This window comes from Chaetodon auriga, chromosome 20 (assembly GCF_051107435.1).
Source record: "Chaetodon auriga isolate fChaAug3 chromosome 20, fChaAug3.hap1, whole genome shotgun sequence".
Lineage (NCBI taxonomy): Eukaryota > Metazoa > Chordata > Actinopteri > Chaetodontiformes > Chaetodontidae > Chaetodon > Chaetodon auriga.
This window is the reverse complement of record NC_135093.1, coordinates 12,879,286-12,904,072: the sequence shown is the minus strand read 5'-3', so window position 1 is coordinate 12,904,072 and position 24,787 is coordinate 12,879,286. Positions and strand designations below refer to the sequence as shown.

At 44.5% G+C, this 24,787-nt stretch overlaps 2 protein-coding genes across 8 annotated transcripts in view; both read right to left on the bottom strand.

Moving 5' to 3' along the window:
• Nucleotides 1-2: 2 nt before the first annotated feature.
• Nucleotides 3-10,004, bottom strand: mki67 (marker of proliferation Ki-67). The gene is made up of 17 exons (XM_076759168.1): nucleotides 9,870-10,004; nucleotides 9,294-9,396; nucleotides 8,810-8,891; nucleotides 8,423-8,538; nucleotides 7,995-8,064; nucleotides 7,784-7,859; nucleotides 6,945-7,628; nucleotides 6,593-6,825; nucleotides 5,718-6,366; nucleotides 5,504-5,619; nucleotides 5,196-5,373; nucleotides 4,949-5,092; nucleotides 3,999-4,801; nucleotides 3,499-3,544; nucleotides 3,277-3,360; nucleotides 2,149-2,931; nucleotides 3-1,900 (listed from the first exon to the last, which is right to left on the bottom strand). The coding sequence occupies exons 2-17, from the start codon at nucleotides 9,380-9,382 to the stop codon at nucleotides 159-161; spliced, it is 5,895 nt and encodes a 1,964-aa protein (XP_076615283.1). The 5' UTR covers nucleotides 9,383-9,396; nucleotides 9,870-10,004; the 3' UTR covers nucleotides 3-158.
• Nucleotides 10,005-11,563: 1,559 nt separating this feature from the next.
• raraa (retinoic acid receptor, alpha a) overlaps nucleotides 11,564-24,787 on the bottom strand; it is a 137,755-nt gene continuing 124,531 nt past the window's right edge. For all 7 annotated transcript variants that reach the window (XM_076759800.1, XM_076759804.1, XM_076759801.1 and 4 more), the window contains 6 exons: nucleotides 20,436-20,577; nucleotides 15,270-15,430; nucleotides 14,987-15,163; nucleotides 14,653-14,857; nucleotides 14,248-14,406; nucleotides 11,564-14,121 (listed from right to left, as the gene is read on the bottom strand). In XM_076759800.1, the coding sequence (XP_076615915.1) occupies nucleotides 13,925-14,121; nucleotides 14,248-14,406; nucleotides 14,653-14,857; nucleotides 14,987-15,163; nucleotides 15,270-15,430; nucleotides 20,436-20,577 (1,041 nt within the window). In that variant the 3' untranslated portion in view covers nucleotides 11,564-13,924. The remainder of the gene's footprint in view (nucleotides 14,122-14,247; nucleotides 14,407-14,652; nucleotides 14,858-14,986; nucleotides 15,164-15,269; nucleotides 15,431-20,435; nucleotides 20,578-24,787) is intronic.

Here is a 24,787-nt window from a genome sequence, read left to right as displayed (position 1 = left end):
AAAAAAAACAAAAAAACAGTGCTTAATTTTCAGTCTATAAAACTACTTCCTAAAATGCAACAATTTAAAAAATGACAAGTACAAAAAGTTTTAAATGAAAAAACAAAAAAAAGCAACAAAAAAAAAAACACATTATGCTTCATATATACAAATGCTTTTTATTTCTTTGCTGATCTTCCTCTTCGTGTTTTCGGCTGCGTCTCAGCCTCAACACTTGCCGTGCCTGCAGACTCCTCTCCGTCAGCGGTTGCCTCGGCGGCCTTTGCCCCTCGCCTGGCTCTCTTGACGGGTGGAGCTTCGACAGCTTTACCTGAGAGATCCTTCTCTTCAGTTTTGTTGCCACCGTTTGACAGATTTTTGGTTTCAGTGTCAACTTTGTCTCCAGGTTTCAGTTTCCTGCCTCGAACCGCCTTTACGGGTGTTACTTTTGCAGTCTCAAAGACTTCCAAGTTGGCTTTCCATTGGACAGACTTTTTGGACATTTTCGTTTCTTCCACAACATTTGTCTCATCACTTGTCACTGTGGAATCATCTGCTGGTGGCTTTGCTGCTGCCCGTCGTCCCCTTTTGGGTGGCTCTACTGAAGCTGACGCAGACTCTGAAACCAGGACTGTGGATTCTGGTTTGGTCTCCTCAAGAGGAAGAGCTGCACCTCGTCGGGCTCTCTTGGCTGGAATGGCTTGTGAAACCTCATTTTTCACCCCCCTCGCCCTGCTGGGTTTAATGACCTGAGCGTCTGGCTCCACATTATTCTTCTCTTCAGCCTCTGGTGCTACAGCAGTGACTTCCACCTCTTCAGCAACTTGTTTTCCTCTCCTTCCCCGCTTGGGTTTGTCTGTGGAGCTGACAGCAGGGACCTCCTGGACCTCAGCGGATTCGATGGGGGTTTCAATCTCAGCGTCTTGTTTTGCCTTTCGCCCTCCTCTTCGGGGTTTGGCAGCCACGGCAGCCTGTTCATTCACCTTCACTGGCTCAACAACAAGTGGAGCTTCAGCCTCCTCTGGGACTTCTTCTCTTGGCTCTACGTGATCTTGCTCTGCCTTCCTGGTTCTCCTTATTTTTTTCACTGGCTCCTGGGATTTAGTGGTCTTGTCATCGCTCTCTAGCTTTTCATCTTCCTGTTTGACATTTCGCCCCCTCTTAGCCCTGACTGGAGGCTGTGACTGTTGCTTGGTCTCCACACTGACCACTGTGTCTCCTGTCACCTCCTTTTGCTCAACAGTATCAAGCTTCATCCGTCTCCCTCTTCTGGGTTTTTCAACAGCAGGAATGGACTTTTGAGGTTGAGCATCTGCCGTAAGATTCTCGTCACTCACAACTTCATTTTTCTCTGGCTCTGGTTGAAGTGGCTCGACAGGTGTTTGTTTAGTTTTTCTCCCTCTGATGGGCTTCACGGCGGCTTCTTCTGCAGGGGGAGCAGAATGGGTTTCTTCTTGATGTGTAATCTGGTCACTCACAGCCTCAGTGGTAATCTCAGGCACCGGTGTTGTTTCCACAGCTTTCTCTGGTTCCATCTCAGGTTGATCAGAGGTGCTTTCCTGAGACTTCACATTTCTGCTTCTTGTTGTTTGTCTGACAGTGGGCGTTGCTGGAGCTTCAGTTTTCTTCCCTCTTCTTCCTCTTACTGGAGCAGAGATGATGGGATCTTCAGGACGTTCTGTCACCATCTGTTTATCCTCAGATGATTTAGATTCCACCACTTTCGCCCTCCTGCCACGAACAGGTTTCTTCTCAACCACAGCTGCTTTCACATCTGTGACTTTGCAAGTTGCCGTCTCCACTTCAGGTGAACTCTCAGGTGCAGGTGCCTGGGTTTCGATGGCATCTGAGGGTTTACTTTCATCTTTCCCACTGGGCACCACCTCCAGCTGGTCACTGCAGACTTCATTTGAATCTGCTTCTAAAAATAATGGGAGAAAACGAAGAAGAAATGTTTACATTTATACTGGTTGTGCATTTATCTATCAAATACAATGTACTTCAAGTCAACATTTTTCTTGTTTACATTCACCTCAAATGTCCCATGTCTTGCTTTAGTTAATGAGACATTCACACATTTCAGCTGTCCCAGGAATGGGAAACACTTTTATCAAAGTCCCTCACTTTTACATGTGTTTTAGGTCATTTCACAGAGGAAAGATGACAAACCTTTTGCCATGTCAGCTTGGGGAACTTCATCACTGTGAGTAAAAGGAACATCGGACTGCTCGGGTTGTTTCATTTTTCTCCCTCGTCTGGGCTTCACCACAGCCTTCTCCAGGGGTGCTGTGCTGTCATTTGCTTCATGGTTGGCATCAACCGGGGGACTCTGCTCACTCTCAGGCTCTGCCACCATTTCAGCTTCAGTGGAAACCTCTTGGACCATTTCAGCTGGTTCATCAGAAATATTTTTGGCATTTCTTCCTCTTTTAGGCTTCGGGGCAGCTTTGGAAGGAAGAGAGGCACTTTTCTCCACTGGGAGCTCAACATCCCTGCTTTCAGCAGTCTTTGCATTTCTGCTTCTTGTCGTTTGTCTAACAGCTGGAGCTGCAGCCTCAGTCTTCCCCCCTCTTCTTCCTCTGACTGGAGCAGGGACGACAGGTTCTTCAGAATGTTCTGCTGCCTCCTGTTTGTCCTCAGCTGATTTAGATTCCACTGTTTTTGCCCTTCTGCCTCGAACGGATTTCTTCTTATGGTCAGCATCTGTGGCAGCGGTGTCCATTTCAGAGACTTTGCACGCAGCAGTCTCCACTTCAGGTTGTTCTTCAGATCCATTCTCATCTACAGTATCGACGTTAGGTTGTTCCTCAGATGCATTCTCGTGTGCTGGTTCCACTTTGGGTTCTTCTAATTGAGAGAGAGTTTCCACGGCACGTGAGGATTCATCATTATCTTGTCCACTTGGCACCTCCTCTAAGCGGTCATCAACGACAACTGCATTTGCATCTTCTTCTAAAAATCAGACCCAAAAAACAAACGAAAAAGTGAGTTTTTAGCAGACGTGTTCACATCGTGTTTTGACAGTAGGATAACATAATAAGTTCTTGGTTGTGACGAATTCTGTGTCTTCAAATGTGATATTTAGTTGTGTGAATAACCTGAATGTCCAACATTGCTTTTTTTGTGCCATGGTTAGGACAAATACTGATTCATGCTTCTTTTTCTTAAGCTATATCAACATGCAGAATCTCCATAACATTTCAAAAAACACATCTCTCAAAGTCCATGTTTTCAGGTTTTCTATAACATAACCTCATTTTATGTATTAAGACAAAACAATTTAAGAAATAAACTTACCCTTTTCCATGTCAACCTGAGGAACATTTTCGATCACATCTGATGGCACATCTTCTCGTGGCTCCTCATGGGCAAAGTCTAGTTCTGTACATGAAGGCAAGAAAACAACAAAACCACAACAATAATCAGCTCACTGTCATGTAGCTTACATTAGTGACTCCAAGTAAAATCATCCATAACTCATCTAACAATATTTTTTATTAAATTTAAGAACTAACTCACCTTTTGCAATGTGTACACCACAATCCAGAGGAATTTGACTTTCAACCTGTAAATAAATCAAGAACAGTTTAGACAAGACTCACTTTGAAAGAAAGCAAGTAAACCATGCAGACAATGCAAATGTCTTGTGAAGGTTAGGTCTGTAAAACTTTTGATGAAAAATGAAATAAGCCTACATGCAGCTTGCTCAACCGTGTTAGTACCTGGCACTCATAATAATAGCAATAAATCTTATTTATAGAGCACTTTTCCGGGTACTCAAAGGCACTCTAAAATGATCAGAGAACGTCACATTAAAACCACTGTATAAAAGATGATATAACACACAAAATTATTCACACATTAAAAGCAGCAAAAAGAAAAACACCTTTAAACTCTTAACCAATGGCTGAGTCCCAACTGTTCCCAATGATGATCACAGTCTACCCACTGAAACACTTAAAAAATAATCCTTTCTAAAAAAACAAACAAAAAAACCCCTGATGAACAAGTGTTTTTACCTCGTCTGTCTCCAGTTGTCTTGTGGGATCAGTCAGTGGCTCCTCCATGAGCTCCTGAAGTCCTTCAAAGTCTTCCACCGGTGCATTGCCCCTCAGCCTTGGTGACTTCATGAGTCTCTTGATACCGAAGTTTTCCTCAACGGGTTCCATCTTTTCTCTGGGAGTTTTCATGAGCCTCTTCACACCAACCATATCCTCAACTGGGGCACTCTTCTCCTTCGGTGTCTTCATTATTCTCTTGATACCCGTCAAACACAGCAATGGGGAGCTCCCCACGTTTGGAGTTTCAGATAGGTCTTCAGATTCTTTCCTGTTTGCTGGCGTCTCCACAATTTCCTCAACACCACTGGAACTCACATCACCAGCCTCTGCGGCTTTGGGAGTTTCCAGAAGTTTTTCTTGAAGGTCTTCCAGAGGTTTAGCCTCCTGTTGCGGTGTGCTGAAAATTCTTTTAACTCCAGTGAGGCACTCTTGTTGTTCAAGCTTCTGCTTGGGAGTCTTCAGGAGTCTCCCTCTCAAGTCCTCAACAGGTTCAGCCTTCTGTCTTGGGGTCTTCATGATCCTCTTTACTCCAGTCAGACACTCTGGTAATTCTGGCTTCTGGCTGGGAGTTGTAACAGAGGCCGTCTTCACATCTGTGCACTGCTGTTCACCTGAATCATCAGAAGGAGTCTCTGAGGCAGGGATGTCAGTGACGAAGCTAGATTCTTGATCTCCATGAAGGAGGCGTTGGACTGCCTCACTGTTGTATTTTCTGTCTTTTACCGCAGAAGAAACACTCAGTGGTGACACCATCATTTCACCTGTAAAACAAATCACATTGTATTAGTTTATTTCAATTTAACCACCTAAACAGACTTAATTTGATCAACTTTCAGTCCTTGGTGATAATGCAGAATACAAATTTCATGCCTTGGTCCTCTCAAACAATACCACCACACACACTTTACCTGGCTCCTCAGGTGTGTTCAACACTGATGGTTCTACCACAGACGTGCCCAGGCCTCCCACTGGTGTCTTCATGGCACTGTTCTCATTGACCACAGATCTCCTCTTCTTTGTATTTACAGGGGTTTTATACATTTCAGAAATTCCTGAAAACACAATGCACAATATGAGCAGGGACAATACTGAAATTCAACATACATTACCAAGAAAAAGCACTGGCATTTGTGGGGATGGAAAAGGGGTGATTACCAGTCAAGTCCTCATCCATTTTCATGTTCTTTTTAAGGACTGCGATATTGGTGACAAGTCGTGGTGCAGCACCGGTTGGATGTACAACCTTTTGTTTGTGAGCCCTGCCCACAACAATGGTAACAGGTGAATCTGCATGTCCAGTGCTGACATGGCCTTTGAGTTTTCTTGCAGGGGTCTGAGAGATTGAGAAAGACACGGTCATTGCAGTTTTGAATGGTAACCATGCTAACACTATAATTAATTGTTACGATGACGTACAGGGTAAATATAGCCTGTAGTTTCTAAACAGTGTGTTACTTTCTTACCTGGGGTTTGGACACAGCCTTCTTCATTGTCTTTTTGGTGACCGTTATCTTAGCTGGAGCAGCCGCTTCAGTCTTAGTTTTCCCAAATTTCACAATGTCTGCCCAGGAATTTAAAACTGGAAGGAGAGAAAAAATTTATTACAATAATGACATTAAATGTGTCTATGAAACTCTTTGAGTCAGACACTGACAGGATTCTCTGTACAATGTTTACCTTTCATAGATGCCCGTGAAATTCCACTTTTTCTGCGCATTAATTTTACAGCACTCTTTGCAATACTTGGGGTCTTCCGTGAGGTGCTCTTCATGCTCTTCCTCCTCAGGGGTAATTTAGGAGTTACAGTGGCCAAATGCATCTGGTCAGTAACCGTAGCTTCTGCAACTGGAGATGGTGTGCTGATGTGTGACACAGAGAAGCGTCCTCGTACCGTGGGGGTCTGGACTCCGGGAGTTTCCACTTTGTTTGATGGAGCCCTGGGAGAAGGGGACCTGGATTTTGGAGATTTCTTTCCAGGAGTTGCAGCCTTGGGAGCCGGGGTCTTTGATTTTGGGGATTTCTTGGCAGGGGATGCAGACTTTGGAGAAGGGGACCTGGATTTTGGAGATTTCTTTGCAGGTGTTGCTGCCTTGGGAGACGGGGTCTTTGATTTGGGGGACTTCTTGGCAGGAGATGCAGCCTTGGGAGAGGGGGACCTGGATTTTGGGGATTTCTTTGCAGGTGTAGCTGCCTTGGGAGAGGGGGTCTTTGATTTTGGGGATTTCTTTGCAGGTGTAGCTGCCTTGGGAGAGGGGGTCTTTGATTTTGGGGATTTCTTTGCAGGTGTCGCTGCCTTGGGAGAAGGGGTCTTTGATTTTGGGGATTTCTTTCCAGGAGTTGCTGCCTTGGGAGAAGGGGACCTGGGTTTTGGTGACTTTTTTCCAGGTGATGGAGTCCTCATTTTTGCAGGACTTTGCACAGCTGGGCTACCAGGATGTTCTGGCTCAAACTCCTACAAAAACAAAAGATCCATTTTAAATGAGATTATATGATGGATAACAGTGAGAATGTCAGGTCAAATGAGCTGTCATCATCCTCCACTAAAGCCTTACCTGTAGCAAGCCAATGACTGATGCTCGTCTAAGAAGGGACTGTTTGGGTTTAAACAGACACAGGCTTCTGCGTGGAGCGGCCCCCTTGCGTAATGGAGAGTCAGGAGGCAGTCGTTTGTCAAATAACTCAGGACTCAGGTGACCTCCAAAGGAAACACGTTTCTTCTTAATTTGTGCTCTGGGCAAGTCGGCTGCAAGTTCTCCACTTTTGCGTTTCTGGGACGTCCTTTTCACTAAAAACAACAAAAAAAAAAAATGTTGAAAACATGATTATACATCAGAAACAACGAAATCTATCTTAAACATGCTTGAAAAATTCCTGTATACATTATAGTATTACAATATATCTTACCTTCTTCAGTTTTCCCTGAGTTCCTTGGTGATGCCTTTTCAAGCGGCTTTGTTTTGGGAGACGTCGTTGTTTGCTTCTCTTGGTCCTTGGTCACTGTAGGTTTGGCTGGTGTAGCCTCCTTGCTTCTCCTTCTCATAGGTGACTTGGGTGTTTGAGTACAAACTTGCTCAATAACCTCACACACAGTAAACTTCTGGGGGGTCGCACAGTTCCTCTTCTGGGGTGAAGTTGCCTCAGACTTGACAGCAGTCTCAGGTTCCGGTCTGGCCATCTCAGTAGAAGGAACCTGGGAGGACTTTCTCCGCTTCCTTACAGACTTCGGGGTCCCATCGCTTATATTTTCAGCATCCCCCTTAGTATCATCAGCTCCAAAAGAGACTTTAGCTTCATCCTTCTTAGGAGTGCTGTTGTCTCCAGAGGGAATGACAGTGTCTCCACCATTTTTCCTGACTGAGACAGGTTTTGGAGTGCAAAACCTTGAGGTAGGTGTTTGAAGCAGACTGGCAGAAGATTTCCGAGGTGTCTTTACATCCAGAGATTTTTTGATCATTTGATACAGATCGTTGAATGGGGAGGTGGTCTTGCTTTGCAGCAGGCTATCATCCTCCTTGGATACCACCTCCACAGTTTTCTCCAGGGATCGCTGGATGTTGTCATAGTTAGTTCCATCTTTCAGATGAGGGTCTAGAAACGACAAAAAGAAAAAAAAAACTTGTACACTTGAGAGTGTAATAAAACAAAAAACCAAATACCAATTCTGGGAATGCGCGGAGCGTTAATTGTGCAACCCTATCTTCAGATACAGCTAATTCAGAACAACCACTGTCACAAAGTCTCACCTGTGGACACTTCAGAGATCTTCTTCTCTCCTGTTTCAACTGTGACACTGTCCCCTACTTGCTGATCTTGAAGAACCTAAGATGAAGATAAGATACTTTAATTCACACATAAAATAGTAAATAATGAAATTCAGCAGGATTATTGGAAATGTTAAGATGTTGGGAAGTCTGCAATGCTCTCGTGATAAGAGATGAATAGTATATAAATTACTTTGAAGGTTTCAGTTTTGCCTCCTATGGACGACCTCTTCTTTGGTGTGGGTGCTGGAGGGTACTCAAACCTGAAATGACAATTTACAACAAAATGTAAGTAGACCCTCATTGATATGTGTCATTAAGTTCTAACCGTAGTTTTTGTTCAGTGGGTAGTACAATGAGTATAATTTATTTTCCAGCATTCTGTCTCATCCATGTCAGGCCACTGTCTGGCTGATGCCTGCTCACAGAGTTTGAGCGAGCAACAGGATGCAAACAGCAGTTCACTTAACAGCCACCAGTGTCATTTCACCAGTGGATTTTCTGAAAGTTCCACTTAGTACATTTATGTAAGGCCTAATGTTGACACTAACAAAGTCATTCGGTGACTGTGGAAGTCTCTTGAGGCAACAACAACGGTACAATGTTTCCCACCATACTCACCTGAAAGAACGGTCAATGATAGTTATCACATCTCCGTGCTTCAAACGCTCAGGCTGCTGCAAAACCTCTCCGTTCACACGGGTTGGATTTACTGAGCTCAAATTTGTCAAAATAACCTGGTAGAGAGAAACATAAAAAAATCAACTCAAACACAGTCCCTCAAAAGCAGCAGAATACCCTGTTAGCTAGGCCTTTGATTTTAAGCAGATCAAGATTTCCCTCAGAGAACTAACAAGTGATTCAAGCAATGAAGCTTTTTTAATTAACCTTACTGTGCTCAACATATCAAGTCATTAACGTGACTGTTCAAAGACAATCCCTCATTATCTCAAATATCCTTTAAAACTGAAACAAGTTAATGTGGTTATGTTCAGCATGTGTCATTACCTCTTTATTTTCATTGAAATCAATTCTGCAATGCTCCTTGGAGACTTGAGGAAGCTGAATACGAATGTCACAGTCAGGCTTCCTTTAACAAAAAAATACAAAGAAATAAAGGGGTCAGCAAAATTGTCATGTTGGAGGATTTACATCTTAAGGGGTGTTTGTTTTTAAGTAGTGGATTAATTGCCCAAAAGTAAAGTGAACTTGTGGTTTGAATAAGGAGTCAGTTGCACTTTACTACTCCGACGTCAGCAGGCGGAGGCCCGCCTCCAACCAAAAAGGTTTTTTTTTTATGGCACCTCCATCAGCCCAACAACGAGGCTACACACGGTGAAAGCTGAATGTAACGTGCACGTTGTCTGTCGAACTTTAAAGTCATGTCTTAAGACAAAATTGAGATAAAACAAACGAAAAGAGGAAACTTGATCTGAAAACATGAATTGACAAACTTATATTGTAGCCACCAAATACATTTGCTAGATCTCACCTTCCAAACAAGCATGTTGCAGTAAGAGGAAACTCAGTCCCATCTCCTCCACTCCTCTTGATCACGACTATTTTTCCATGCAATGGCATTTTTGTAACGTTACCTGGTTTGAAAGGTTAGAAAACACAAATGTCAAAACTGTGCACTATGAGCTAAATAACAATTAACGTTAGGCAAGTTAATGAAATGTCACTTTTTAAACATGCATACAAAACAAGTTAAAAAGTGCTGAATGATATTTCATTAATAACGTTGAATGACTTAGTTACTTGACGTAGCGTTAAATTAGTGAATAGCCTTTTGGCTAACACTGCTAGTTTTAACGTTGACCTTATTGTACGTTACCGTAATGTAAATCGGTTGGCCATTGTTGGGTAAAGTTAAAAAGCACTGCTGGCAATTCTGCGACACCCCACGTGCAATGTCGCCTCAATAGCACGTTAACGTTGTACTAAACGTTAAACGTTCAAATTACTTAAAGTGGGATTAGCAACTACAACATGTTTCTCGGGGAAACAAATTAGCGTTAGTCCAGACTGGACATCCGAAAATTATTTGTTAGTACCGTAGCCTTACCTGGAAGTCTGTTCAAAGACACGTCAACTTCTGGCAATCCATAAACATCGACCGGGATGTGGCGAAGAGGAATTTTACTAAAATATCATACCAGACTAGAGGTACGATTGATATCCTACCGAACCCTGCAACCTACATTAACAATTTCTAACGTAAAGCGTGTGTTGCCGTCACTTGTCGTCGCTTGCTTCTTCCTGAGAGGTGCCTTGGTATCACTCCGCCACACTACACACCGAGACAGAAGCACACGTATACGAATAGAGAAGCCTAAAGAAACACACGGAGTAACTGATGTTTTGAAATACAATATGTGTATTTTTTGTGCCGCTATGTTTTTGAACTTCTATTTGGTCGTCTGCATCAAACATAACCTGCGTTTACATGAAAGGGACTATTTTGTTTACGAATTTGGCGGAAGAATCTCACGTCGGTAAAGGGACACTGATTTGAAAATGTTTGAAATTCCGCGCGAAGGATTGTGATTGGTTGAAACGTCATTGACTCGGTAAGAGGGCAGGGTTTAACACTAATACAGCTTTAACAGAGCCTGGACGGCCTTATTACTGGACTTCATAGAAATCAGGCTTAGCGTTTCTAATTTTGTCCATATCTTTAAATTCTCATTTTGGTTCCAACATCTGTTAGATTTGTTTAAAGATATTTTTTCAAAAACCTTATCAAGCTCCAGTTGAATAGTCAGCTTGTTCCAGGATTTAACATGCTGGATAGTGTTGTCTTCTGTAGCCATTTTTTTTTATAGTGCTATACTTATATAATTATAATAGACCTTTTGTCACATGTGACATTTGATAATTAATTGCAGAATTCAACACAGGTGTAATTAATAAAATTAATGCCAAAAAATTTAAATAAATGTTCAAGTTATATTGTTTACTGGCTTTGTTTATTGACACAACTAAATGGATCAGAGCCATCACTGATGTTATTAGTTACTGAAACAGTAGTTTTTCCACTATAACATGTCAAAATGTTAGTGACAAATGTTTATAGACCCATATTTGCAACATAAAATGCTGTCAGAATAAGTCTGTTAATACAAAGCTAATGGGAAAACAAATACTGTTCTAATGATCTGTGTAATGCCTGCAGCTTACATCAGTGTGAATATGTGCTTTTTACATTGCTTCACTATGAGTGACTAGACACTGGTTATCAGATTAGGAGCGCCAACTAGTTTGGAAGCAATCTATTATAGGCCTAAACTCATTTACAGATTTGTCTGCCTGAGCCTAGTGCACACCTTCAAGTAACTACTACTCTTTGATCTCCCTGTTATCTTTGTCTTGACTTCGTCTTGCACACAGTGAGCATTATATTATCACATTAGTCACCATACACTACCGGTCTTAAAGCAATTGTGTTCATCTCACTTGTGTTGAAAAAACTTACTTCAATCGGTGACACACAAATCAAAAGTTTCACTCAAAATCATCCTTAATGCTGCTTTTAGGCCATTGTTATGAAGATTTTTGAAATGGTATTTACTGCATCTATTAGTCTCTTCAGTGCTTTGCTATTGCAATACACCAAAAAGGAGGTTGAAAGGCTTTGAGAAAGTGTCAATGAAGTTAGTGATTCCCTTTTGATTTTCCCATAACTTCTTCTTTCTCTGGATACGATGTGTGAAAACCTGCTGTAGCAGAGAATACAAAGAATGACACCACACAAACACATTTAATAATTATTAAATGTTGGTTTTATTTTTGTTCTTTTTTTGTTGTTTTGTTTTTTTTTCCAAAGTCGCTTGATAATCTTGACAAAATTGCAACATATTCCATACTTCTCAAACTGACGGTGTGTCTGTTGCTATTCCAGATTAGCTGTGGAGGGAAAAGTTGTGCGCTGTTCTGGACAGGTGACGTCCTAAATGATGAAAGCAGCTTTGACCGTACAAATAAAAAGAACACGTGAACGACTCAGAGAGACCCCAAACTGGCATCCTATGTCGTAACATCGCGGGGTCAGGGTCGGTGTCTCTCTGCACAAGTCCTGGTCTGCCAGGCCTAACAAAAATGAGTGACTGAAGAAAAAATTCAGGGGCTCAGTAGCAGAAGTGTGTGTATGTGTGCATCTGTGACAGGAGGGTTAGGAGGTGCAGCACAGAACATGTACAAAGAACAGGCCAAGCACACAAAATGATTCCTTCCTGAGACATTGGCGTGTGTACAGTAACAATGGTCTAGATGACGTGCGAGTTAACGGTGAAGGCGTTTTGGCGTAAAGTGAGTCGTAGGGTGCAAGGTTGCTCTGGATCCGGCAAAAAGTCACATATTTGTTTCTACCACAGGTTGCCAGGGGGAGATTTGTGAGGGTTGACAAACATCACATTTGGGACCTTCACTTGCCTGACCACTGACAGAGCAGAGGGATCATTACAATCTAGTCTTTTCCCATCCACTACCCATTATTGATCCATTCAGAGACTACTGAGAATCACTTGTGTTTAATACAGTGTGTATGTACACCATTCTTCACATTTTAACTGTCTTTGAAACTGAGCTGCTGTGGCGCGCTTGAGCCCGACAGGCGACAAGCGGCGTCTCGCTCACCATTTTCAGAAAACACCATCTCTTTCTGCTACATGGCCAAAAAGCTATGCCCCGACTGGAGTGCTACTTTGTTGTCTACTGTGTGTAAAAAACATTTTTAAAAGTGTAGAGGGGGAGGTTGAAATTGTTTGTGAAAGCCACATTCTGAACAGCCAGTGATTGGTTAAGGGTCTGTCCAGTATTTAGTAGGACACAAAACATGAAAGACCTTCCTTCAGTAAAATGTGCTCAAAATGTCTTTTCTTGCATCACAAACCTATAAACAAAACACATAAAAGGTATTCTTAAAAAAAAAAAAAAAAAAAAAAAAAAAAAAATCAGGTGAAGCCTAAAACTCTTCATAGTTTTAAAGAAATGAATACAGCTTATATACACAAACTCAAAGGCTACTTAAAATACACCTTAATAATGAATCTTCATTAATTTGATTTCTTGAAAGGACCTGTGACCATATCATACAACCAAGTTCATACAATCATTTTTTTTCCATTCTCTTGGAAGCAAAAAAATAAAGAAAAAAAGGAAAACAAATCCAACCTGGAATAGTAGGTGATGTTCATTGCGACTTGTTTTCTGTGCACATTTGTATTTGCGTGTGTGTGTGTGTGTTTGTGTGTGTGTGTGTGTGTGTGTGTGTGTGTGTGTGTGTGTGTGTGGACTGGAGAGAAATTTCAACATCTTTTGCTTTTTGTTAATTAGAATAATGTACAAATGTGATAAAACTGAAACATCTCTCTCAATACTCTCGATGGGTATGAAAAGATTCAAACAGTGAGGGAGTACAACAAGTTCTAATCTCAGAAAACATGTCCTCGTTTCAACCTGCCATTCTGTTCCCGGACATGTTCATCACAATAGTTCCTTAACTTTTTCTATATATATTTATATATCTTTTGTACGAAATCTGTTTGTTGAAGTTGGAAAAAGAGAAAAGACCCAGAGTCTTTGAGGAGGGGGGTCTTTTGACGCGTCCCAAGCTTGCAGTCTGTCTCGGAGTACAACCAAAAAAAAAAAGTGTCTGGAGTTCGTCAAGTCAGTCTGTACGCATTGTCCCTGTTCATATATTTGTCCCACGGTGCCCCACCCACTCCCAGTTCCATAGGAAAACTGGTCTCCACTGCATCCAGATTTGTTTCCATGAGTCTTTTGGAGAAAGGTGGAGAGGGGAGGAGCAGCAGTGGAGAGGAGAGTGGAGGGAGAAGGAGGATGAGTCATCAGCAGTGTTTACGGTGTGAGGCATCCTGTTTCCCTGGCCTGCCCCGGCCTCACCTTCCCTCACATCAGGATGGTGCTTGCTCCAGAGTGAGGGAAAGCAGATCAGGAGGTGGGGATTTGTGTCGTAGCAGAGGGGGAGGTTGGCTCTGCCGGTCTCCTGTGTTCAGCAGTCAGGGTCAAGCCGCCCCCCCCTCCTTCTCCCCTCCTCTTTAGGACGTCGATGGAGGAGACAGAGAGCATCGTGAGGAAAAAAAAAAAGGTGGGCCGCTACTACGGCGATTGTGTGGCTGGACTGCTTTGGGCCGAGCTAGGGGACAGACTGGGGCTGCAGCTGCCAGGGGGGGCACCACTGGGCCGGCTGCCTGTGGCCCCGCTTTCCAGGCCCTCTGAGTTCTCCAGCATCTCCTGGATGAGAGGGGGCATGGAACCGGGGATCTCCATCTTCAGGGTGATGACACGCTCAGCTCCTGCAGAGATGGTTGGAGGGAGACAGGAAAATGTAAAATGTTCTTACAAAATACATTTTAGGTATCTTCAACACAATTGAATATAAAGTGAAAAGTGAGGGAGTGAGACTAGTCTGGAGCGCAGACCTTTAGCACTGATGCTTCTCAGATCAGTAATCTTCATCAGCATCTTGGGGAACATGTGCGGTTTGTGGGGCCTCCTCCTCCTCACGTAAATCTTCAATGCTTCCAGGAGGGGCTCCTGCAGGATATCCACCTTCTCTGCCTGTTCCAAGTCCTGACGATCTGTGGATAAACACACACAGCACAGGAGAAACGTGTCAATAACCTCCTACTGTCACCATCACAGTTAGCCACTAGGTGGTGCTCAATGAAAGGGCACAGCATAGCCAGTGCTGCTCCATTCATAGACAGAGGTGGCAGCTTATTACAGCTATGACCTGGAGTGTGTGACGGCATGGTTTTTGAGATCTTTCATACTGTCAATTGGCAAAGAGAATTTTCAATAAGTTTTGAGGAGAGTTGCCACACCTCCACACAGCAAACAGATGGCGCTCAGCAGCCCTGTCTCTGCATCATCCATCTCCAGAGGAAGGAGCTGGTTGGCAAAGGCAAAAACCAGGTCGGTAAGGGGACCGAAGCCGGCGTTGTGCATCTGGGTTCGGTTTAGCGTGAGTCCATCTGAGAAAGTCATGGTGTCTTGCTCCGGTGTGTAGCGTGTACAGATCCGGAGTATCTGCGGACAGCAGAGACAGAGCGGGTTGTTGATTTGGTTAGAAACATGAGCCACTTCTCTACTCTGCTACTTCTTAAAAATCAGGGTTATGTTCAGGGAAAGGTTGTGATGCAGGCCCGTTGTTCTTACCAGGATGTCCAGACAGGCAGCCTTGAGCAGAGTGATCTGGTCGGCGATGGTAAGCGTCGTGAAGCCGGGCAGCTGCTTAGCAAATTCCACCGTCTTTATGATGCACTTGGTGGAGAGTTCGCTGAACTTGTCCCACAGGTCTACGTCCAAGGAGACACGTCGTTCTGAGCTATTAGTCTGTAAGGAAGGGAAATTCAATTATACATGCAGGTGGCAATAAACTGCAGCTGACAAAGGTGAACAAACACAGGCATGCACAGATTGTTGGTGTCATGCTACTGACCGTAGTGTATTTGCCCAGCTGGCAAAGAGAGGGGAAAGTTTCCTGGTGTGCCTTGCGAACCCTGTCGATCATCTGTTCTGTGTCAGGACTGAGCACGTAGCTCTCTGTGCACTCCTGCTTCTTCTCATCCTTTTTCTTCTTGTTCCGGTCGTTCCTCACCGCTACAGCGAGCAAAGGAGAGGGGCAGATAGGATTAGGATGCGTGACAGAAATGTCTTGGCTTGACAAGCTTAATGTCTAAGCTTTCATTAATCTAAATAGAGCGGTTCATACTGTAGCTCAGTGACACTGTGTCACTTTTACGCAAGTGATGAAGTCATTCCATTTTTAGACAATCACTGATTTGAACCTGCGGCAGACACCAAGCGGATGTGGCCTTCATCGGCCAATTGAGATTAAATACCGGCACAAAACCTATATGTTCCCTTCAAGCACTACCACAAGGTAAACTGAGAGCAAGATCAAAGGCAAAGTCATCAGCAGGAAAGGTTGCTCTGTCTGCAGCACACGGCAGAGCAGCCGCAGCATCACTTCTCATATCCGACGCTATAAGATAAATGTTGTGAGACAGCTCCATCGAAGAAGCACTATGGTAATGGAGGGAGGGGGGGGGAAAAAACATAAAATAATCCAATGTGGTTTCCCTCTGGGCGATCTGGCTGAGAATAGTGTGCTCACCCCAAATGACAAAAAAACACTAGGCGGGGTGTTTAGCATTGGAATCCCATTACAGGCTCGATCCATTTCTCCCAGCCCATCCAGACTGGGGTGCAGTTTAGCTATGACTGGGTTGTGTATGTGTGCGTTGATGGTGGGGGTAGGATGGCTGAGATGGGGTGCTAGTTGATAAATAGTGGTGGTGGATGGAGCCATCCATAAGGCTGACAAATTACCACAGCTTTCATTAGGGGTCCCGGCTAATCTAATAACATAATATGACAAATATCCCGCCTCTAATGGTTTTAAAAGGGCTCGGCTGCTGAGCCCATTCCAGAAAAAAACCTTCCAGCTTTCTCCCACTCTCTCTCTCTCCCTCTCTCTCTCTGTCGGTTATACAACACATGCTCTTTCCTTGTCCTCTCATTTCATTCTCACCAATGCACACCATCTCCCCTCTCCAAAATTGTATTTTGTGTGCTTTAAATCATCCCACTTTCCTAAACTCATCTCTATCAGTCCTCGTATCTCAATCTCCCCTCGAGGTACCTGAATTTCCCCCAGTCGCTGACCTAAGATCAGATTTTCCTTGTCTTAATCCTAACCTTGGCCATTAAGGTTGAGAGCGCTCCGGCTGATGGGAGATCAGTGTCTGTGACAGAGGGGCATGGCCCGGGGCCAGGGAGGGATGCACTACTCTGTGCTGCTGCTCATCCATCAGCCCACAGACAGGCCTCCCTGCCTGGGAGAACATGAAGGGAAGGAGGAGGGAGGGGGCTGGAAGTCTGATGCTGCACTATGTTATTGCTAAGCACTGCTCACCAAAACAAGAAATGAAGAAGACCCTGCTGTGCAGACAGAGCATGATAATACATAATTTGCCAGCGTTTTATTGGTCCTCATGTGCTGGACTAGTGTTGTCACCAAAACATGTGCAGTAGAAGAGGGTACAGTAAAGTGTGACAAGTGACGCGCCAAAAAGCACATATTATGCAGTTTGTTAGAACAGGACAGTTTTATACACAGTGAAAACAAACAAAACAGTAAAATGTTTCCCACTTCCATTTACTTTAATGAGCTAATTATGAGTCAGCGCGTGCAGGAACGCCCTGCGTAAAACTGCAGTGAGCTGCTGAACGGATCTGGGCCGGCCCCGCTTGTGGTGCTGATTGGGAATCTGTGTCCTGTCTGCCATGAGGGGAGGGGTGCGGGGCTGCAACACAGTCGATGTCCAATTAATTCAAAAATAAAAGTGGGGCATCCCTCGCGCCCAGACATTACCCGCGCTGACAAATTGGCAGCACAATCATAAGCCGCACAACACAATTTAATGAAGTCATTAAAGAACTATTAGGCACGACTGGCGATCTGTCATGGCGAATTGCCACATGCAATAACTTGGGGGGGGGGGGGGACTGTAGCGGGGGAGCGAAAATGAAAGAAATACTGCCTTGCTTTTTTATTGTGTGTGTGTGTGTGTGTGTGTGTGTATGTATGTGTGGACACAAATGTGAATTTGCTGTTTGTGTGTGTGTTAACTTCAAGCAATGCATCTTTCAAAATGTATTATGGGAATATGAATGCTAATGGGGGAACTTGCATCCTGGATTGTTTGCAGTTACATGTTCATTGCATAAAAATGATTTACAAGAGGCGGCATGTAACGGGTACAGAATGATGTGAAAGTGCACACGCACGCATGTGCGCACACACACACACACAGACGCACACACACAGACACACACACATACAGAGTCATCACTCAATCATTTGTTCTCATAGTGGATTTCAGCTGCAGTGTGCAGTTAATAGACAATTTCTGTTAGTGCCTCGGTGTGTGTGTGTGTGTGTGTGTGTGTGTGTGTGTGTGTGTATGTGTGCGCCTGTGTACAAGACAGAGAGAGGTGGGCAGACAGGGATAATTCGTGTGAGGAAAATTAAAGCACTGGCAGCTCGTCCATCACACAGATTAAATTCAATGGAAAGATAAAAATGTCAATGTTCCCCCTGCTCCTGCTGCTCGCAGCGCAGAGCCACCGTCGACAGTGATGAAACTTTCTCCCTCTCTCTCTGTCCTCCAGCCTCTCTCATCCCTCCTCCCCCCTTCTGCACTCTCAACTCTAGATTTTCATTCTCACTCACACTGGGTTCAATACTCTTCCCTCTCACAGCCGTCATATTTCTCTCCTATTCTGCCTTTCTGGCTGATGTTATCCTCCCCTCGTGCTGTTCTCCATCATTCTTTGCTTCATCTTATTTTACTTTTATTACTTTTTCTATCGCTGAATAACACCTTCCTCGAGGAACATGTGAGCGATAGCTTTGTGAGCAAGACAAAAAAAGGGCGGGTGATAAAGGGAGGGAGGTACGGGGGTTTGGCTGCTCTGAACTCAACATATATTCCATTTCAAGGATTGTGCAGCCATTCTAAATGATCATCCCTGATGCACAAAAAGGACTCAATACAGAGAGAAGTATCAGCAGTGAGAATGAAGTTACATTACATTACATACTGTAAATATTCTGCTTGAGAATCCAGTGTTTCGGCGACCTCTTATCAAATTTACACACACTATATTCTTATTCATACATCCACTGTACTGGGCTGAGGGGCAACATGTGCAGTTTTCATGTTTAAGCCATCTCAATATGACTGCAAACTTTATTTTTAGAAACTATCACAACTGTCACAGGTCGATATTGATGTGGCGCTCTTCTTACAGGCGTTTGCCTCGTAACCCTCCACTTGCTCCAAACACCAACCCCCGCCCCGCCTCTTTCTGATGCCGTCTTGCTTGGCATTGCCACCTGGCAGCAGGCCTGGCACTGTCGTCTGGAGCTGTCTGCCGGCAGACACAAGGTCACCCAGACGTCCCCCAGCTCCAGCAGGGGTCCACCTTCTGTGTGTGTGTGTGTGTGACAGAGAGTGTATGGTGTTTAAGTGGAACTGTCTGAATGTATTTCTGTCGAAGCCTTTTTATTCATATCAGCTCCTGTCACCTTGCATGTGCATAATTTGAGTGTGTGCACGACATTATGCACAAGCATGCATTTTTATGTGTGTGTTCTTGTGTCTGTGTGTACGAGAGGCGGAGAGACACCCTGCTGGCCCCAGATGGCCAGCCTCTCCGTCCCCACCAGCCCAGATCACTTTCACTAGCCAAAGTCACTGCTGAGGACACAAGACGAACAATCTGCACACTCTGCACAAAGTGACCACAATCAGAAAAGGGCATTGCTGCAAAACCAAAACCAGCTGAGCAGAGGTGGGTCAAAATCTATCTATTTTCCAGCCTCCATTCCATCCAGAAAGCCAATTTTAGTGGTGTTCACTTGTGCAGTACTACTTAAACACCACTAGATGGCTCTCCAACTCCAGTCTTGTTGCCTTGTTGTATGCCGCGTGCTTCTGTCTGTGTGTGTAAAAAAGCTGGCTGCTGTGATCCTTCTAACCATGATTAATGGCCCCATTCAAAGGTAAGGAGCTCAGAGGATAACTTCTTTTACTGTAAGCCACAGTGCTGTGGCATGGGGAGCGCTCCCTGCACTCACTGTACCAGAAAGATGAGGTAAATAGCACTGTGAAGACAGGAGACCGCGAGGGATGGAGCAATGGAGGTTGTCTGCATGCGAGCTTAAACAGGTGTGCGCCTGCGAAAGGAGGAGAGGTGCAGCGCTTTCTGTCTGCATGTGCCTATTTCTGCTTCTATTAAGTATTTATCAGTATTCATGAGTAAAAATGTGGCGCATACACACATTCTGGAAATGTGTAAAACGTTAGCAAGCGAGTGACTGAGACTGCGTGTATAGCAGAATATGTCGTGATCGGTCTGAGGTAAAAACCCTGCTGGCCTCTGAGTTCTCTGTGGTCACACCTCTTCCAATTACTTTATCAAGTCTGAGTGGCTGTGTGGCTGTGTGTATGTGTGTATGTGTGTGTGTGTGTGTGTGCGTGTGTTCACACAGCCCCCGGGGTGCAATGATGGGAGCAGACGCCTGCTCTTTCACTCTCGGCAGGTGAGAACATATTCATCACAGAGGCCTGCCAAGCCTGGCGACACCCTGACTGTTATTGCCAGTCTGCATCACGGCTGCCCTTTGTTTCGCTCGTACATTGGATATTCTCTGCAAACTAAAACCTCCGAGCTGGAAAAAGAAAATCAACTGAAAGCATTACAAGGAATTAATAGTAAAAGCTTTGAATTTTCAGACAAAAATGGCAAAAACCAACGGGATGGCCTCTCCACTCAGTGCGGTCATAAATTAATAATGAATCAAGCTCTACATTCGCACTTGAGTCACTGCCCCAGCTCGTGTGTGTGCATCAACAGTGAACACTTATGCAATGTTGGTAGTGGAACCAATGTCAACAAATGCCGTGGCTTAAGACTTCCTGCAGTGGTAACAATCATTCTAACCCCTCTGGGATTAAACAACTATGATGAGATCTGTGCTTGGCACTAAGAGCCCTGTGGGAGCAGGGCATTCTGGGTAAGTTTTTGTACTCACACTCCTTGGACATCCCGACTTCCAGGCACTTCTGCAGCCGACAGTACTGGCAGCGGTTGCGGGTGACTTTGTTGATGATGCAGTTCTTCTCCCGGTGACAAGTGTACACCATGTTCTTCTGGATGCTTCTCCGGAAGAAGCCCTGTGTGACAGAAAGATGGAGAGATGAGGAGATGAGGAGGGAGGACAGATGATGGCAGAGGGATTGGTGCCACAAGACTAGACTACTATTAATGGGACTAACCTCTAAATAAAGCAGCAAATAGTTAAAATACTGTCTGCTTAGCGTACTGCTTTGATTGTGTGCTCTGAGTGCTTCCTGCAAAACTTTTCCTCATATATTGCCCATCTTTACAACAAAAAACTCTAAATTATTGTCAAAAAATGAAATTTAAAAAAGGTTATGCAGAGTGGTAGTCACCATCTCATGAGGTTGCCCACCTCCTAGACGACGGCCACTCACGTAATGGCCAGACAAAACACTAAAACGCTTTGGGAGATGTTTCAGGTACAAAGGACTTTGGGGCAAAGGGCAGGGTGTCATATAACCATGGGCCAAGTTTAAATAGCCAGAAGTAAGCGGTTCTAGATCGAGGCCAGGAGCGTATTATTAGAGAGACGGACAGAGAACATGGGAAGGAAAGGAAAAAAAAAAAAGGAATCCCTCCTTTCCTGCATTTCCCTTTTCTATCCAACTAGATCAAAGGAAATCAGTGAATACATCTGTAGTCCACACATACGAGGTAGAGGACAAATCATAATGAGCTCATCTTTGGTCACTCAGCTGAAATGGGAGACCTTTGGGGAGGCTTGCTATGTTTTGATTGCACAAAAGCAAGACATGTAAACAGAGCATCTCTCTCCTCGGTAATTTCAGATTCTCTCCGTACAAACTTTAAGAGTCGCTCTAACAACCACAAATACGCTCAGAATATTGGTTAATCTGATGAGAAAAGTCTAAAAAGGAGTTATCTCTGTTTTAAATAATTTTTGTTTTAAAAATCAAGTAATAAAAACAAAACAAAATTGTTCTTTGGACCCATGAGGCTCTCCAAATGCTGTCCATGTGTTACAAACAGTAGAGTCAACAACGACAAACCAGCCATGCACCGCAGCTTATATTCTCCTTAATACCATGCAACGTCAATGGAATCAATGTTAACCTCTGGGGCCTCACTGCTTCAACATCCCTTGTGTGTCAAAAAGCTAAAAAGAGGTTAATGCAAATCAGCCACAAGTGAGTACTCAGCAAGCAGGGCTCGGGACCAGCGTAATACAGGTCAATGTCAGTATTGATGTGACACAGTGGGACATGGGCTATGTTTTGGTGGGTGGGAGGATGGGTGGGGCTAGCTAGGGAGAGAGGGAGGAGGGGGTGGAGTGTGGAGCGGTGGGGTAGCTGCCAGGGAGCCCCATCCCATGCCGAGGGATTAGCTCCGCTAGCCGACAGATGGCCGGTGGACCTAAGCTCACAATTTGTCCTTCCACCAGCCTCCTCTCATATCTCCCATCCACCACCGCAGAGTGGAAGTGACTCTTCTAATGACTACGAAGAGGAAGTGTGTATAGTCTGTCACGTGTCTGTTTGAGCGAGGCACCAGCACGGGCGACGGTGCCCATTACACATGATAGGCTTTTCTTCCGGTTGATAGAGGAAGTTTTTCAGTCCCGAGAGGGTCATCTCATATGACCTTTGTCCTGATTTTATCAAGACCTCGCATCTTCTTTGCAATCTGCCATCCCGTAAAATACATTTTAAATGATGGAAAAGGGTGAAAAATTCAATCCTTCTCCGATCAAAGTATTGCTTTTCACACATTATTTCCAGTCTTGAAATAGAAGGCTGGGAATATCTGCTGTCTCCCAGCAGAACAGTGACGCCTGGACAAACAATAAAGTGGTAGTTTGTGGTTAATTCTAGCCATTAATGCTGCGGGATAAGTCTGTGGTCTTTGTGTGTGCCTGTGTATCATGTCCCCTTTGATCCGACGGTGCTCTGACCCTGACCCCAATGTCATCGGGGAATTGACCTCCCCCCTCCTCACATCATGAGGCTCAGGTGCCCTCTCGCGGCACCTCCTGATTGGCTGTTGCTGGCGGCTCGTGGGGCAGTTGATTGTCCCGGCCCCTTCCCCCCCTCTCCTTCTTTTAGGAGTCATTGCTTCCTGCGGGCCTTAAGCCTCTTTTTGTATCACCGCTTAATCCACCCGGCGACAAGAGCCCTCAGTGGGCCTGTCAGCCACCCTGCAGTGTTCAGAGGAGATGAGAGCCGCAAGAAGAGGGAGAGGGAGGAAGGGATGAAGAAGAGGAGCGGCCGGTAACAGCACATACATGATTGCATGTGTCATGTGCTCTTGAATTCACAGCTGTCTACCTGGTGTGCGTTATGCGTCTCTTGCCTTTATGAGTGTGTCAGTGCGTTCTACTTTGCATGTGAGTGAGGAAATGCTTTATTAAAAGCGAAGCAGGGGGGAGTCAGGGTTTGGCGAGTTCACAGGGAAGCACAGGAATCCTCTCTTACGTGACTTTCACACTGTGGCCAGATTAAGAGTGCGTTCCCAGCCTCCCACTGCGCCCGTGCATGTGTGTATATGTGTGTGCCGTGCCACTGCCTCTATTAGCAGCAGCTATTGCTACAGCCCGCACATAAGTAAAGACGGATGCTGGGTAAGAGGGGCCGTTTGAAAAACGCAGCAAACGGGGGACATTCTTGCAAGAAGCTGTGGTTGGGGATTTTGGAAATGCGGTGGCTTCCCTCCCACCGCAGCGGACACCAGGAAGAGAGATCGCCTGCTGCACGCTGCCATGCCTCCAAGACAAAAACATAAACATGAGGGGGTGGGCATGCATATTTAATGTTTAAGTGTTAATATCTGGAGGGGAAAAGAAGTGCAATGCCGGTGAGTATGTGCGGGCGGTGAAACTTAAACAACAAACGAATGAGCTGTCTCCAAGTAGCACAGCTCAACATCCCCCTCCTGTTTCCTCTGTTCGCTGAAGCCCCCAGGAAATGCCTTTGTAGTTTGGCATGCTGCAGCAAAGCCGACGCTGCTAACCCTCAACTTACCCCAGTCTCAGATGAGACAACCATATACATTCACATGCCTGTAGTGTTGAATTATTGAGTATGCTATGCCAAGTCATCTCCTCTGAAGTCAGAGATACGGAGAAGGCATCCTGAATTTTTCAAATTAGCACTGCGGCTTTTGAGTGGGCAGACAGCCGGTTCACGGACAGGGGACTAGCAACCCATGCTCGTTGTTGAACTGGGGATATTTTTCATAGTTGCAGCCGACATCGCTGATGCAGATGAAAACACTCTCCAAACCAGCTGAACTGTTGTGTTCTTCGGGCATGGTGGCATGGAGAGGTCAGACAGGTTTAAGACAGTAAAAGCTGTATCAAAGCACTTATTTTGGTGATGAAAATAAAGGTGAACATACAGTAATCCACTTTCTGGTTCATCTTTGACCTGATTTACTCAGCGCTGTTGTGCGCACACATACAGTGTGTCACCCCCCACCTCTGCAGTAAACTAACAGCTTTACCCTTCTGTAGTTAATCAATGTATCTGGTTATTTGTTCTGTGTGTCACTGAATTGCATACATTAGAATTTGCCACTGTCTGCACCCAATCTATATTCATGTGATCTCTCTCTCTGGTTTAAAATAATCTACTTGGGCTGTATCTAGGAATCTCATCATATTCAGGATATTCAAAGAAGCATGCACAGCGTGCTGGTGGTTTTGTGGAAAAACGCGTTATGAAATTAATCCTAGATTAAGAGATAAAATTTTATCCATACTTTAGTTACAGAGATTTAACATTTCAGGACGCATACGAGTGTAAACAACTGATGGTAAAACTTAGAAATGAAGTTACTGTTGGTCATTATTCTATAATAACTGGCAGTACACATTATCAGCTGGTTAGTGAATTCAAACCTGAGCTTTATTTGCACTGTACAACATCCTTGAAAAGCTAATTATTGCATCAATTCTGACACTTTTTCTGAGCTGTCAGAGAGAACAACACTGTGATCACTAAGGATAAACAACTATTAATCAAGTTTGCAGCTCGTCCAATGTTGGCGACATGAGGTGTGTTTAACACTGACACTAACCACAGAACTCAGATTCATATTGGTCTAACACAACCATGCACACACACTCTCACCAGGAGCTGTGATTTAGCCTTGTTACTTATTTAATGAGATGCTATTAGACAACGGGGAGCAATGTTAAGTGGACAAAATAAAAGCAGTCTGGGGCTTGAAACAGCCTCAGAGTTGCTGCACACCTTTCGAGATCAAAGCCGATGTTTTTTAATGCATGCACACACCAAGCTGCAG

Excerpts from the sequence above, each read along its gene's own strand:
- mki67 (XM_076759168.1), bottom strand. The coding sequence starts at position 9,382 with ATGCCATTGCATGGAAAAATAGTCGTGATCAAGAGGAGTGGAGGAGAT. Across the intron at positions 8,892-9,293 it reads GCAACATGCTTGTTTGGAAG|GAAGCCTGACTGTGACATTC; the intron begins GTGAGATCTAGC and ends TTTTTGTTAAAG. Across the intron at positions 6,826-6,944 it reads CTCAGGGAAAACTGAAGAAG|TGAAAAGGACGTCCCAGAAA; the intron begins GTAAGATATATT and ends TGTTGTTTTTAG.